At 34.6% G+C, this 14,731-nt stretch overlaps 1 protein-coding gene across 1 annotated transcript in view; it reads left to right on the forward strand.

The window, feature by feature from the left end:
• Positions 1-14,731, forward strand: part of dlgap2a (DLG associated protein 2a) — an 87,008-nt gene that overhangs the window by 33,839 nt on the left and 38,438 nt on the right. The window contains exon 5 of the mRNA XM_088936432.1: positions 1,624-2,310. Within this exon, the coding sequence (XP_088792558.1) occupies positions 1,624-2,310 (687 nt within the window). The remainder of the gene's footprint in view (positions 1-1,623; positions 2,311-14,731) is intronic.

Genomic DNA, 14,731 nt, shown 5'->3' on the forward strand with positions numbered 1-14,731 from the left:
AGTGTTCATGGATGTGCACTCCACTATATCCAAGGGAGCAATTTCTATAATCCATCGTGTGGTTGAGATCAGCAATCTTTGACTGCGGGATTGCAGCCCATTCCTGGTGCAGACCTGTGTAAAGGAGCCCCCTGGAGGCTGGTTTAGGCCAGCATTTTCACAGGGACTGGTCTCAGGTGGACCTTACATGTTCAATAGGGTTCATATCTGGAGATTGGCCAGGACATGAAAGAGTTGTGATGCCTTTATTGTCTTTTCACCATTGTGTTGCACAAGTTTCTGGCTGGTTACAGCTGGTGATCCGCAAATGCTTTGTCAGTTCTGCTTGGTACATTTATGATTAGAGGTTCATGCTTAGCTGCTGCAGTGACCAGCATTGTACAGGGTGCTGGGTTTATTGAGGAGCTTACCCAGTGCTGTTCACTTTGTGCAATGGAAAGGTGGAAAGGCATTGGAAAATGGATGTCTATTTAGAGGTGAGAAGGCAGTGTAAAAAGTAAAAATGTGTACATATGAGTCAAAATAAGTTAATGAAATGCAAAAATATTTGAAATAAATATGAATAATAATCAAATTAAAAATTCACAAAAGACAATGTGAATAACATATTAAACAGAATTCTGAAGTATTTAAAGAGAGCTGTTTTCTTTGCAAAAATGTTGTACGAATAACAGACAAAAATGACCAATGACGTTCCTCTAATGATGCAAGATTGTCATTACATGTTATGGTAGACTGTAATATCCACTATATGTAAATGTTATGCAGAAAATAAAATGCTTATTTTACCTTAGGGTTAGTATAGTATATATGTTTCACTTCCTGTTACAAATACAAGCACTTAGAGCACAACTACTGTATGTTTGATTAGAAATTGAAATGTATTTATAATGAGAACATTTATGTAGTTAGTTACAAGTAAGGGTAAATATGTTGTTTAGCAAATTGTTATTGATTATCATATTAACTGATAATCGTTGCTAACCCCTTTGTCTTTCTTTTACTTTCATTGATATTGGGCCAATTTCAAAATACTATGCAAATATATTAACTTGGATCAGCTAAAACATGTTACCACTTAATATGTGATAACATATTCACGTTTAAGAGGATTAAAGAGGATTCATTCATTATTAACAATAGCAATTAAAACTATTCAGTTTTCAATACTTTTTAAAACTAAAATATTATTTACTGTTTATGCTCTCTACATACTGAAAAATAGTGTATGGAAATAACAGATAATCTTATTTTGACTCATGTATGTAAATGAAATGAAGAGCAAGTCTAATTATGGTTCTTTGTTTTGGCTTGCATCAAGTGTGTCCAGTTCTGGTCCTGAATGGCTGGTGAGTCTGCAGATTTTTAATTCCAATTTGGCTGTTTAATGCCTTAATTGGACCAATTTAACAACTGCTCCCAGCTCTTAATGTGGTGATGCTTTAAAGAAAACCTACAGACACACCAGCACTCTAAACCCCAAGATTGGAGACCCTTGTCTTATACGGAGAAATATTTAGAATTTAAATTTTGTCTTTCAATAATGTCCTTAAAGAAATACATCTTTGGTACTAGTGGTCTCTTGATGCTCCCTTTATATGTTTATCTGTATTTCTCTTCCAGAGGGATTTGATATGCTAGAAGGTACATCACTGCTAACTGAGGAAAACTTACAAGATGAAGACGGAGAATCCTCATCAGCTTTGCAGGACCTAGCTCACCTGCGAAGAGAAGATATTCCGCACAGTCAGCACAGCACCTGTTCCACTGTCACAGCTGTGTCTGTTACTCCAGCATCTCCCCCTGCTTTTAGAGTTCCTATAACAAATAGTTCAGCTTCTGAATCTGCTGTGCCTCAAGTCCTTCAGACCTTCAAAGAGTCGGCCAATATGGTGGCTGCTTTTAACCTCCAGTGGAAAGATGAAATTTCTGCAATGCGTTACGAATTAGCAGAATTGCGCAAAGACATATGTGGAGAACTGAAGACCTTCAACAGTAATTTCCTGAACTTTACGCAGTGCTACAATATGTGGACCCTTGGTAGAGAAGACAAAGTCTGCCTAGACCGCGTGTCTGTGGGTATACAGGCTGGAACCAGTGGCTTGGTAAGACAGAACACAGCTGATGCGTCATGCTGCTATCCTGAGGCAAATGCTTCGGACATCCAGGAAACAAGCACTAGTGCTGAAGGGATTGAAGTCGCCAGTGGTACTGAGGAGATGGGAGCAACTGACAGCACTGCCAGCTCAAGACCCTCAGAGGACACATCCAAAAAACGGAAGACCAAAAGACGACACTCGGGAAAAAAAAGTGCAAGCCTGGAACTGTGGACCAGAAAATACAGCAGTCAACCCATGTCATATCTGTCTTTATCATTTTAATCTTTTATGTTCTAAGCAGTGAAAGTGTGTTATGTTGTGTACAGTATAACATGTGGGATATTAAATTAGACAGCCCAATGCTTGCAAAAAAACAAAAAGACTTAAGTTTGTTTGAACAGACATTGAGAACCTACAACTGAACGCCCCTTTTTTCTATGCAGAGTAAATTAATGTGAAGCTCCAATACTGAATTCTGATTTGCAGTATATATTGACCTTTTATTTAATGAAATAGTATATTCTGAGTTACAATTAATTTAAAAATGTTTGAAATCAGATTGAGTTTACCTTCTAATTCAAATGATTCGAATGTGAATGATCATGATGTCAAGTTTAACACTAAGTGCCACAAGAGGAGTTCGATCTGCTTCGCCATCAGAGGCGTAGGTAGGGAAGGCAAGACATGCTGTTACACCCCTTCCACTACTCCCATCTGAAACAGATATAAAGTGAATTAGGCCTTTGCAACTAGTTTTTGAATACAGTAAGAGTCAAAGTGGGTTACTAAGCTTTCCAGCTGAGGTACAGTAGACTGAATAGAGTGACAACAAGATCTACTGTATATGGCAATGCTCTGTTTGGCTTTGGCTGGATTTACACTTGGCCCTTTAAAATAGGCTTCTTGCTTTACATACTGCAGGAAGGGAAGAGTGAACTACAGGAGGTTATCTGCCTGGGAAAAGAACAGTACAAGAGAAATAAAACGGTTAGCTTCTTTAACTTTGATAGGAGTAACAATTGGACTCAGACTGCATCAAACTGCAGCCTATTGGAATGAAACACAGAACTGTACTGAAGCCAACTGGCAAGTGTCTTTGACAGCTATGAATAAAATAGATGCAATCGGCACTGCTGCTTAAAATGGTGTGAGTATATTAGCTGGATTCATAACCTAATGGCCTTAAACTTTTGTGAAAGAAGTGTGTATCTTGAGATGAATTCAGCTGTCTAACAGCATATATTAAATATAATTAAATTATTATTAATTATTAAAGTAAACACATTGCTGTGAAAGTACTATAGGTTTCTTGAACACTGTCAAGAATGACAATGTCTTGACATATTATATGAAGATATGATAACATATTCATGTTATGGGTGTTAATGTTTTAGCCAATCCATAACAACAGTTTTCCACTATTTAAACAACTTTATTGTTTACTGTACATATCCATATATCTTAGTTTAAGTGTGTAGAAACAAAGTTGATCATTGCAAAGGTTCCCAAAATGCTTTATACATATATAAGAGAGAGACACAGGCATTGCAACACTGCACAGAAGTATCTTAAATTCTTTATACTGTACAGTATATGAATAATGTATGAATAATCTATCATTCATTCTTTTTTACTGTACTTCTGTGCTTAGTATAACTATTCCATACCTGTATATCTAGTGCACCAATGCATTAGGCAGTAGCAAACAATATGGTTTGTGATGCTAAAATTTCATTTCTTTGATTATTTTGCACTAGGCTTTAAAATATATGTTTTGCATGGTGGTGACTCAGTTTATAGGATCTGCTGGATTACTTGTCTCAGATGTTCCTTTGTAGCTAGTGAAGTTATAGGAAATGTTTTAGACTGTATCTGAATAAGTGTGTAAGAACATCTAACACTCAACTTTTATAAATATAAAACCAGATGGATAAAGTCTCTGCCCTTCTTGTAAATGTAAGAATGTTAATGAAAACAAAAATGAGAAATATCAGTACAAGTATTAGAGTATAGTATGTACAGTACCTTTAGAAAAAAATGTTTATACCAAAATGCATCTCAGTATCCGTTTACAGTGTTTACAGAAAATGTAACTACTAGCACTCTGATCAGTGTTGTCAAAACATTTATTAAAGCAAAGCAATGATTAGAGAGACCATGAATGTGAACATGTTGCAGCATGTATGCCTTAATCAGTGCTTTGAGAGTGATGGCTGCTTGACTCATTAATTATATTGTGTGAAGTGAACTTGAGCACCTCTTCCTCTTGCAAAAGTAATTGAGCTCAGCATATCAGTTTATCATTTAAGTAGCTGTAAATGTAAAATAAGATTTTTTTTTATTTTCCCTGCCTTTTGAGTTCATGTAATGAACTCGGATCTGGGACTAAAGAACTAAAGAACTGTGAATTAATCACGTAACACTCATAAGGCAGCTAATGGAAAGTTTAGGTGAACTTCAGATGAACGTGTAAGAGCCTGTGAATCATAATGCTAATATTTATTTAAAGCCTTTGTCCCCTTACAGGAGGCAGTTGGAATTCAGAGGCTGTGGGGAAGACTTAAATCTTTTAACACTTCTTGGACTGGCTGCAGAAGCCAGTCCTGGAATAGCATGATCACCCATTCTACCTAAACTGGTGAGCTTGTGGTCAGGTCTGCTTCTTGTATTAGCATACTAATACTCTTATATTATCCTGTGGCATGGCATGACAATCACTGCCACATATATTTTTTCTTTTTTGCAATAATTCTGTGATGCACAATAAGGTTAGCAAACAATTCTGGGTTTCTCAACCCATGTATGTCCTGAATACCCTTGAATTAGTAGGTAAAGGACCAGAAATATGTCTGAATGAACACTATCCCCTTCCTGGCTGATATCTCTTAACATCAAGTAAATCAATAATATACTTTAAAACAAAATGAACAAATCAAAGTTTGATCGAAACTGATCCAGTGTGAAAACAGGCTAAAACGAATGGATGTTTTATATCATCAAAACAAATTTAAATTCCGACAAGAACATTTAGGAGATGCTGTTAATTGCTTTAGATTTCCAGATTAGATGCTACATGTTGTTATTATAAACTGTTAAGTACAGTACTGCAGCAGCAAGGTAGTGTTTCTTATAAATATACTGTACTATATGTGAACTCAGAGACATATCAAAAGTACCATTGTAAATAGGAGGGGCCCCTTTGTTTAATGGCATTTTAAAACTTCAGTGCTTGTACTTATGACCTGGCCTAGAGTACCCACAACTCACAAACCCTTTACAGTCTCCTACCTACGCCTCTGCCCATGCAGGTTATGAATAAATTGATCTACTCCCCTTTGTCTCAGAAATAAAAACTAAATTCCTGCCTGTGCACAAATTGTCTGCAAGGCAGAGCAAGCCATCTGGGTAAGCTTCTCTGAGATACTGTTAAACCCAATGTGTTTATATTACCTTTATTTAAGCATTTCTGAAGCAAAATTCCTTATACTGTACAGTTAATGTTTCTTCTGGTTTTATATACAACCACCCAGAGAACTTTACTTAAATATGTCACTCTGTGAAAAATAAGATTAAAGTTTTTAGTCACATATAGGATACTTCTATACAGTATGTGCTACCTAAAATATATGTTTGCAGAAAGTACTGCATAAGCTTGGAAAAATTATTGAAAATATATTTGGATTCTACATCAAAATGTAAAATACTGTATGTAGCAGTATGAAATATTGCAATATGAAAGTTAAATGGAAGGTTTATGTGAAAAAGATTTAACCAAGATAGCTAATGTATTGTAAACAAAGTAGAAATAAGAATGGATCCACAAAGGCTTGAATATCTTTTCTTAAATTATTTTAAAATTGACAGATTGTAGAACAACAGTCCATACATTATCAGAAACGACTTAAAGGTATTAAATCAGGGTTTTTCAGTATCTGAACATTCAAACGTCTATGTTTGTCCCAGCAGTAATTCATGTATGTATTATATATGTATATACATCATTTATGTACAGTATACAAGTATATCTATGTTTATAATGTATTGTGTATGTTTATGTCTTTATGTATAATAACTGCAGGATTACTGTATTTGTATAGGATTTGACATCACCCTGTAATGCTTTGTGTGTGTACTTCATTTAAATGCTGAATCGTTAAATAAGGCTGAACAAATAACAGATCCCACTAAAGTACCATTATAAACCAAGCCCATCCAAAATGCTGCAGCTGTACCCTGGTGACAGTGACTATTTTCATGACGATGATGCACCTGTCCAAAGCAACAGATTGTGTGTGAATGTTTTGAGGAGCATGAAAGACACTTCAGACATCTTCCATGGCAACCAAAATCCCCTCATCTTTGTCCAACTGAGCATCTTTTGGATGAACAACGTTCAGCCATCAGAAGCATCCTCTTCCTACCTCTTTTCATCACTTGCATGAAATATTGATAACTGAATGTACTGACATTCCTCAGTAACTTTCTGCACCTTATGGAGTCTATGATATGCTGTGCCAAAGTTGTTGTTCGGGCAAACAGCGACTCAGTCTAATATTCCGTGTCCTGTGATGGAGCTTAATGGTGTATCTGTACATTTTGTTTGTTCTCTCTGGCCTATTTGGCAATTCCAATTTCCCTAAAAGGAGATGTTGATATATGAGGAATGTCATGTAACCAGTAAACGTGGGCACAAGATCTTGTTAAGACACAGCAGAAATCATCTACCTGTGTTGTAAAGGAATGGAAGAATTCTCTCGCAGAGATATATTTTGCCCACAACCAAAAGACATCATCTGAGTATGCAATGACCTTTTGGACAGATGGAAATTCTGCCTTGTTACAAAAGCTACTGTTTGAACTTTTGTCCTCGTCTTCATGTTTGCTAACTCTGAAGTAATTCTGTGTTCGCTTCATCAATAAAGCTGTTACCCAACATACAGTGACAGAATACTCATCTTGGATTTGTGGTTTTATCACATTGCCTTCGAAGAACTGGAAGGAACCGTCTTATAAAAGTATCGTTCCTCCTATAGTAAACTGCAAATAAGGCTCCTTTGACTTCAGGACTTCAAGAACTTTGTCAAGATTATTACACTAATATATTGTACACTGACAGCACTGCCTGGCTTAGGCCTAATGCTGAAGTCCTAAATTAGAAGATCAAGAAATGTACTGTGGTATGATATATTCTGTCCATTCTGGGCTTCATCCATCCACTTCGTCAAGCAATACATTTCCCTTCAGAAACAATGTAAATGCCTTCATTTTAGCATGAAAATTGACAGAGTTCGTATATTGTATGGTTCAGGAAATTAATTGAATGTTTGGACATTGTGAATACAGTATATTTGCCTTAATTTAGATCAAGTTGTTTGAAAACATGGAACTGAGAACCAGCTGTTGTAACACAAAGTATTTGGAATATTTATGCAAATTGCACAGTGAAGATGGATATCTGAAATTATTCTAAAATTGGGAAATAAACCTGATAAAGCGAATTATATTTGAATAAATTTCAATGTTGAGATTCCCCTGCTTGGTGGATCACAAATAGAAGAATAAAGTGCAATTTTGAGTTTATTTCCTTTCCATTTCCCTTTCATCTCTTAGGGAGTAGAACCCATTGGGAGGAATAAACACAACATATTGTACCAAGATACTGAATCCAGTAACAAAACTTTAATTTGTTCTATAATACAGTTATCAGTGTTAAGATAGTCCTTCCTCTCATGCTGCACAGCAAGTCTACTGTTTTCTTATAATCCTTTCATCTGTTTTTTTTGAGTCAATGTGTCTAACAATCTAAAGATGACTATAATGCTTGTTTTGATTTTAAGAGATATTGGGGATAAACTTTAATCATCTCTGAAAACAGAGTTTATTAAAAAAAATAGTAATCCTACTATATATACATGATGATTGTGCAAAAAGTAGTGTTTAAAGCAAACACTGAAATATTATTTGTCCCTCATTCTTAGCTTAAACTGTTAAATGACTTGTTTTTGGCTATGTGAAAATAATGACTTTCAAGCAGGCAACATTTAGTCAATAGCTGCTAGAAATTATTTCAATTGAAACAATCTATGCCTTTATTTTTCAAATGGGCTACTATTCACTTCAAAAACTGTGATGGTGTGTTTGCATATGGTCGACGTTTACATGTCCATTGGTAACCATGGTACTGTATTTTTTAATAAATCAAGCAAATAATTCAAATGAAAGCAAAACTAGTAAACGTTTTGCCCATTTACAGACACATTGCTGAATTCTGATTTTTTTTTTTAGAGGAAGGTTTTCACACCCCTATGTTGGAAAGAGTCCAGAGTTAATATTATCACGATTCTTCATGATGCTCAGAAGCTTAGAGAACGTCCTTGTTTTTCAGCTGAGAGTGATAACAGACAACATCATTTTCAAGCCATGGGTTTGAAAAGATTCAAGTCTTTGAAACATTGATTTAGAGTGGTCCAGAGTTGAAAAATGTATCTACAGTATGTTAAAATCAGAATTTCTAGGTCAAAGCAAGTATTGGGGAAATAGAAGTTTACATAGAATTAGATTTATTTTTTTCATTGTACCATCCAATTTACAGTAAGTGTTCTGTGAGCTCATCTGGGAGGTACCGGCTATTTATAAATAAAATATCTCAGCACTGTCTATCTTTCCCTTTTCCGAAAGAAGCAGATCTTATCTGGGTAAAGTGATCTCACATTGATAACCAGTCAAACTGCTTCGATGTCCTACAGTACTTCAATTGTTACTTGTTTGGTAAAAATGTTAAGTTTGAAAATGTAATATTATTTTGTGATTCTCATATAAGAAATATTTGTGTTTCTAGATGAATAACATACTTAAGCAGAAGTGAAGAAATATTGTTCTGGGGTTTATTGTTTGGTCTGGGATGCAATAGGACTCATAGCTTTACTCATTATCAGGATCCAATAACAGCACATCTATTTGTCACAAAACTTGTAGGAATCTATAAACAAGTAAATCTTTCTTTGTGAAAAAGGGCATAAAAATTATTATTAAATACAATGTAAGCAACCTATAAAATTAAGTTGAACTGGTAATGTTTTGAATCCAAATTCATTCATAACCCTGACCCACAGCATGGCTTAGGTACTCAGCATTGCCAATTTTAAATGCATTCTCCTTGTACTAAGTTATAACCTTTTTTCATTTTAGGCGCCCGTAGCTTAGCTGGTGGGCGTAAAATGTACGGTAGGTCTGGTAGGGTCCTTTTCTTAAAAGTTTTTCTCTGTTTGTTGTTGATAAATCTGTTCACAACGTCTCTGTGTAATATTGTTATTTGGATTAGTGACAGATGAGGTCAAAACCATACACTTACGGTAGCAATTTCAAATATTAATATGGAAATAGTCCCATAGTATAAATATAGCTTAAATATTTTGATCATATAAAGGTGATTTAATTTCTTTGTCACAAAATAATTAGTATTTCGTTAAAAATACACATTTTAACAATGATAAAATCATTGTTTTGTTTAAATATGTTTCAGAAAAAATCTTTTGTTCTTCTCTGGAGCACAAAAACTTTTTTTTTTAGAAAATCATCATGTTAATGTTTTGCTCTTCTTTTGCTCAAGTGCGAAATTAGAAAAAAATAACTTTAACAGAATTCAGAAGCAGCACTAACAAAGAGTAACACCAATATAAAACACATAAAAGTATGCTGACCTCTTCTGTAATAATCAAGTACAGTGAGATGAAAAAATAATATCTAATTTAATCTTAATTTCAAAGATGCCAAAAGTAAGAGAAATTACTGCCTTGTCTCGTTATATAATTTGATATTAATATACTTCAGGAACAGAAGCAGAGTTCATTTCAGAGTAGTTACTGTGCACACTTGTAATGTCTTAAGGGCAAGTTTTATCTCTTGTCTTTTGTAATACAAACGGTTCATGATGTGCTTGAATGTAAACGTCACATGTTAAGCATGCAGATATTTTCAGTGCATTAAATGTATCTTTTCCAATTGTCTTTAACACAAGTGTTTTATTAATGGTGTTAGCATTCCAGTGTACTTTATTGATCTTTTCATCATTCAAATGTTCAAGTATCTGGTGTCTATTTCCATTTCAGACTGTTATAGAAATGCTCAGGAGACTGGACAATTATTCCATTATTCATTAGTGAAAATTCTGTGTAGATGGTACAAAGAGCATTAGATCTCTTCTATAACAGTTTTAGGACAAGGTAATTACTTCTTAACTTGTAGTATTACACCCTACTGGTAAAGTTACTTTCTTATTATCGTTCAGTACATTTTGGAATTTACTGAGGACAGAGGAAGATTGCCCTTTTGAAACAGTGCACAGTAATGAAGTAAGAACTTGTAAGGGAAGACAAAATCTTTTTCTTTCTACAGTAAATAGTTCTGAAAACAAGAACAGCTTTATAATGCTTTATATACTGTAGAGGGAGAACCTCTCACTACCTTTACATCCCAAATTGCAACCACTATCTTGTAAATAGCGTGAAAGCAAAAATATATTCTATTCACGTGAGTAGTCATATTTCAGTAGTTCAGCCTAATCCTAATTATTGCATTATAGAGATGAAGCACATTAAAGTTTACTTAGCGTAACTCACCTGGCTGTGGGAACGGCAGCCTACTCCTGGGGATGAGGCTGACAGGCCCTCATTGTCTTCATGAGGAATGAGCCAGGGAGCTGCTGCACGGGTGAAGCTGGGGTGGAGGGAGGAATGCATGAAAGAAGAGCGAAGGAACAGGAGTGCTCAGGAGGAAGGATGATTATGTATAGGTGATTAGATGATTATTATTATGGGCGAGATTAGAATCTGTCCTCTCATTAACATTTTAAACTGTTTAAAATACTATGTGAGACAGTGTTGAAAAAGTGGGTAAAAGCCTATAGCAGGAAAAATAATTTAAGTTAGAATGGATATGAGAAAAATAACATTTAAGACATGAGGCTTTAAAAATATTAGCACTACTTTTAGCATGTTCTGTAACCCGACTGGTACAGACCTAATAACATTTATTTACTGAATAAATGCAACCAAAACACTATATTGGCTGCTCCAACCTTTTTTTCAAAACTAACTGTAACAAATAAATGTCATTTTTACATTTTTTACGTAACGTGTACATATTTATTCTTTCCTTGAGGCAGACACTGAAACTAGTCAGATGACCACATCAGGATTTAAAAGAGGCACTAGTTACCAAATACAAATCTCTGTATTGATCTCTAAATTAATCATTCATAGAACTTTCTTTTGTTATGTTATTGCCTATTATAGTCTATTAATCTATTAACATCTTAAATCCTATTAAAGGAACCATTCTATAACAATAAAGAATTCTAATAAGCATTAGAATCCTATTATATTAAAATAAACGTTATTTAGCAAAAAGTGTTTTTATTAGGTCCTTAGGTAGCACAAATTTGACTGGAGCTTGATTTCATAGAGCCTTTGCTTCTGAAGTCTGTTATGGTTTTTTTCTGTCGGAAGGCTGTTACATAAAAGGCAAGAAATAGAAAAAATTCAATTGGGTTAGAAATCATTAAGTTTCTGTTTAGAGTTAAACATACTATATTTTAATCTGTCTCTGAGACTGCTACAGTGATTACAGGAGGAGAGTACAACAAATCTTTTAGTTTAAGATAATGCTCTTCTGGTGCTATGGTGACATCACTGCCAGGAGCCAAGGTTTTACTAACTTCCTTCTTCAAGTGTTTCAGCACAGTTCTGTGGTGTCCATTCTTCATCTTGGACGCCTGCCTTGTCTGCAATTTTTTATTTCACATAATCAGCTCCAGGCAGCATGGTGGTGCAATTCTAGACCTGGAGTATCTGTGTGGAGTTTGTATGATCTTCCTGTGTTTGTGGTGACTTCCTCTGGGTACTCTGGTTCCCCCCTCATGATCCAAAGACTTACTGGTAGGTTAATTGGCTTCAGGAAAAATTGGCCCTGGTGTGTGTGTCTACCCTGTGATGTGATGGACTGGTGTCTTGTCCAGGGTGTACCTTGCCTTGCACTGAATTGGAAGAAGCAGTCAGAAAATTGATAAATAATCAGCTATTACCTGAGCAATCCTTCTAGTTATTGGCTTAATCAATCCATGTTAACATCTTTGCTTTTTTGACAGCACGATAGTGTCTTTATGATAACTACTGTATGATTTTTAATGATATCAATAAGCATGAGTAAGACAATAAAAATACTGACAAGTGGAAAGAGATGTACTGTTAACAGATTTACAGTAAATTACATACGGTATGTTACTTAAGTAATACAAATATGTAATAGATCATTCAATCAACCTAAACACAACTTTAGAACAAAAATTATGGAACATAATTCCATTAAGCATTTCCACATCATGAACATCTTATTGAAAAATCACTGTCTCGGGTAATGTATTTTCTATATTTGTTCCAGCCGCAGTGTTGCTGTTACCTCCTGGAATTATGTTATATTTCATGGATATTATTCTTTAGACAGTTGCCTCCTTATCCTGAGATACTGTACTAATCATACTTCATAAAATGTTTTAAAAGTATTTTAAAAATGCCCTGAAGCAATGTAATGTTTGTCCAGTAAATATAAGTATTATATTAATCTCAACCTGTCCCTTTGCAGTTTACAAGCTGTCAAATCTTCTTACTTTAATATAGACCATAAAAAGAGTAAATATTTTCAGACACTGAGAATCAAAATCAGCTTAATAGTATTCATTAGTTCTAAATGTCACTCTTCAGTTCTCTTGAGCAATATACTGTATATACAGTATATTCAAATATTAGAATTACTGAAGCAAATTTCTAAAGCATCGTTTTCTTAATTCGGTCAATGACCTCAATCTTATCTTATTCATAAAATGTTCCACCTTGAAATTCCACTACCAAATAAAAAAAAACTGTCCAGTGTAGTTAAATAATAAAACTGAAGTAGCTATCAAACCATCGTCATAAGGAACAGGTAAAGTTTTATTCCGTGCTGAAAGGAAAAGAAAAGAGACAACATTTCGGCTGTGGAGCCTGAATTTTATGTTTCAGTTCAACATTTTGAACCCTTTGACCATATGGCGGATGATTATTTTTGTATTTATGTCATTCTGTTAATACTTTATTAGTATATTACCTTTATAAAGGTCATTTTCCATCCCTTATTTCAAGTGTTACTAATATAGAGAAGATATAGACAGGACCAAGCAGTGATTTCTAAATTTCATGCAGAAAGTAAAAAGAAAGAGGTGACACTCCTGAAAAGAGCTCCATAGCTGAAAAGTTCTGTTTTTTATTCTTATTTTATTTTATTCTTATTTCATCTTGGAATTAACCTCAACCTGTCCCTTTGCAGCTCACATGCTGACAAATCTTCCTGCTCTAGTATAGTCAGTGCTTGTTTTTTTAAAATTAATTTTACTGTATCAGAGAAGAGCATGAGCATTTTAGTTCAATGAAATAAATGTTTTAATTTGGGGATGTAATGTTACCAGTGAACATTCAAAGACAAAGAGACACACAGCAGTTGGTTAAAGGTGCTTTGGTTGCATTAAATTAGTGTTGTGATTTCGACAGTCATCTTCCAGCAAAACAACTAATTAATCTTCCAGGAAAGTGACCAAAACGTCTTCATAGTCCAGTTCCACATATATATAGCCTATCATTTTTCTTTACTTCCTGTCTGATATATAAGATATACTGTAATAAGTTCACATTAAGAAATCTCAATATAAATCTCAATTATGTATTTATTACACTGGTTTTATTACCTAGAGAGTCAAGATATTTTACTCTTTATGTACTGTAGCGTTTTATGAGGAAAAACCAAACTGTAAATACTATTATGTCAAGTCAATATAATAATACCTTAATAATCTAATGTTATAATTCTAATGAAAATAATGGATTGAAATACTGGAGTTTATTGCAAGGTATGTTCATCGCCTTTAATATAAAGAGTCTTCCAAGAAATAGAAAAATAATTTGAACTTGACTACAATTAATAAGTTTTATCGTTTAAAGACATATTTCAGTACAATGCAGTAGTTTTAGCATTAGCATTTACAAAAATACATAATCAGAGCTCCTGATTTTTAGTCTTTGCCCTTGGATTTCGACAATGCTTTATCATAAACATACTAATCATGAAACAGTCATAATATACAGGGTTTACAGTTGTCTTTTAATAATGGGTGGGTTTTATTTTTCTTTTTCACAAACATATAAAATATTGCAAGATACTGTTTACTGTAGAAGGACAAAATTGTATAACGATGTGTGCAAGGTTTCAATAAAATGACCCTTCTTCATAGGTGTGGATGTGGTACCTCAGATTATTGTTTTTTAGTTACACTTTGATTAGTTCTGTTTAAAATGGGTCGCTCCCATTTGCGTAGCTCTTATAAGAAATAGCCCAATTGGAAAACTGCTGGGGTGGCACAGGGCTGGGTTCAATTCTGGCCCCGGGGCAACTACTGCACCTATGTGGAGTTTGTATGTTCTCCCCATGTTTGTGTGGGTTTCCTACGGGTGATCCAGTTTTCTCCGAAAGTCATCCTGATAGGGTCACTGGCTTCTGGGAAAATTGTCCCTGATGTGAGTATGTGTGTGTGTCTGCGTTTGTGTCTG

This window comes from Atractosteus spatula, chromosome 2 (genome assembly GCF_055471065.1).
Source record: "Atractosteus spatula isolate fAtrSpa1 chromosome 2, fAtrSpa1.hap1, whole genome shotgun sequence".
NCBI lineage: Eukaryota > Metazoa > Chordata > Actinopteri > Semionotiformes > Lepisosteidae > Atractosteus > Atractosteus spatula.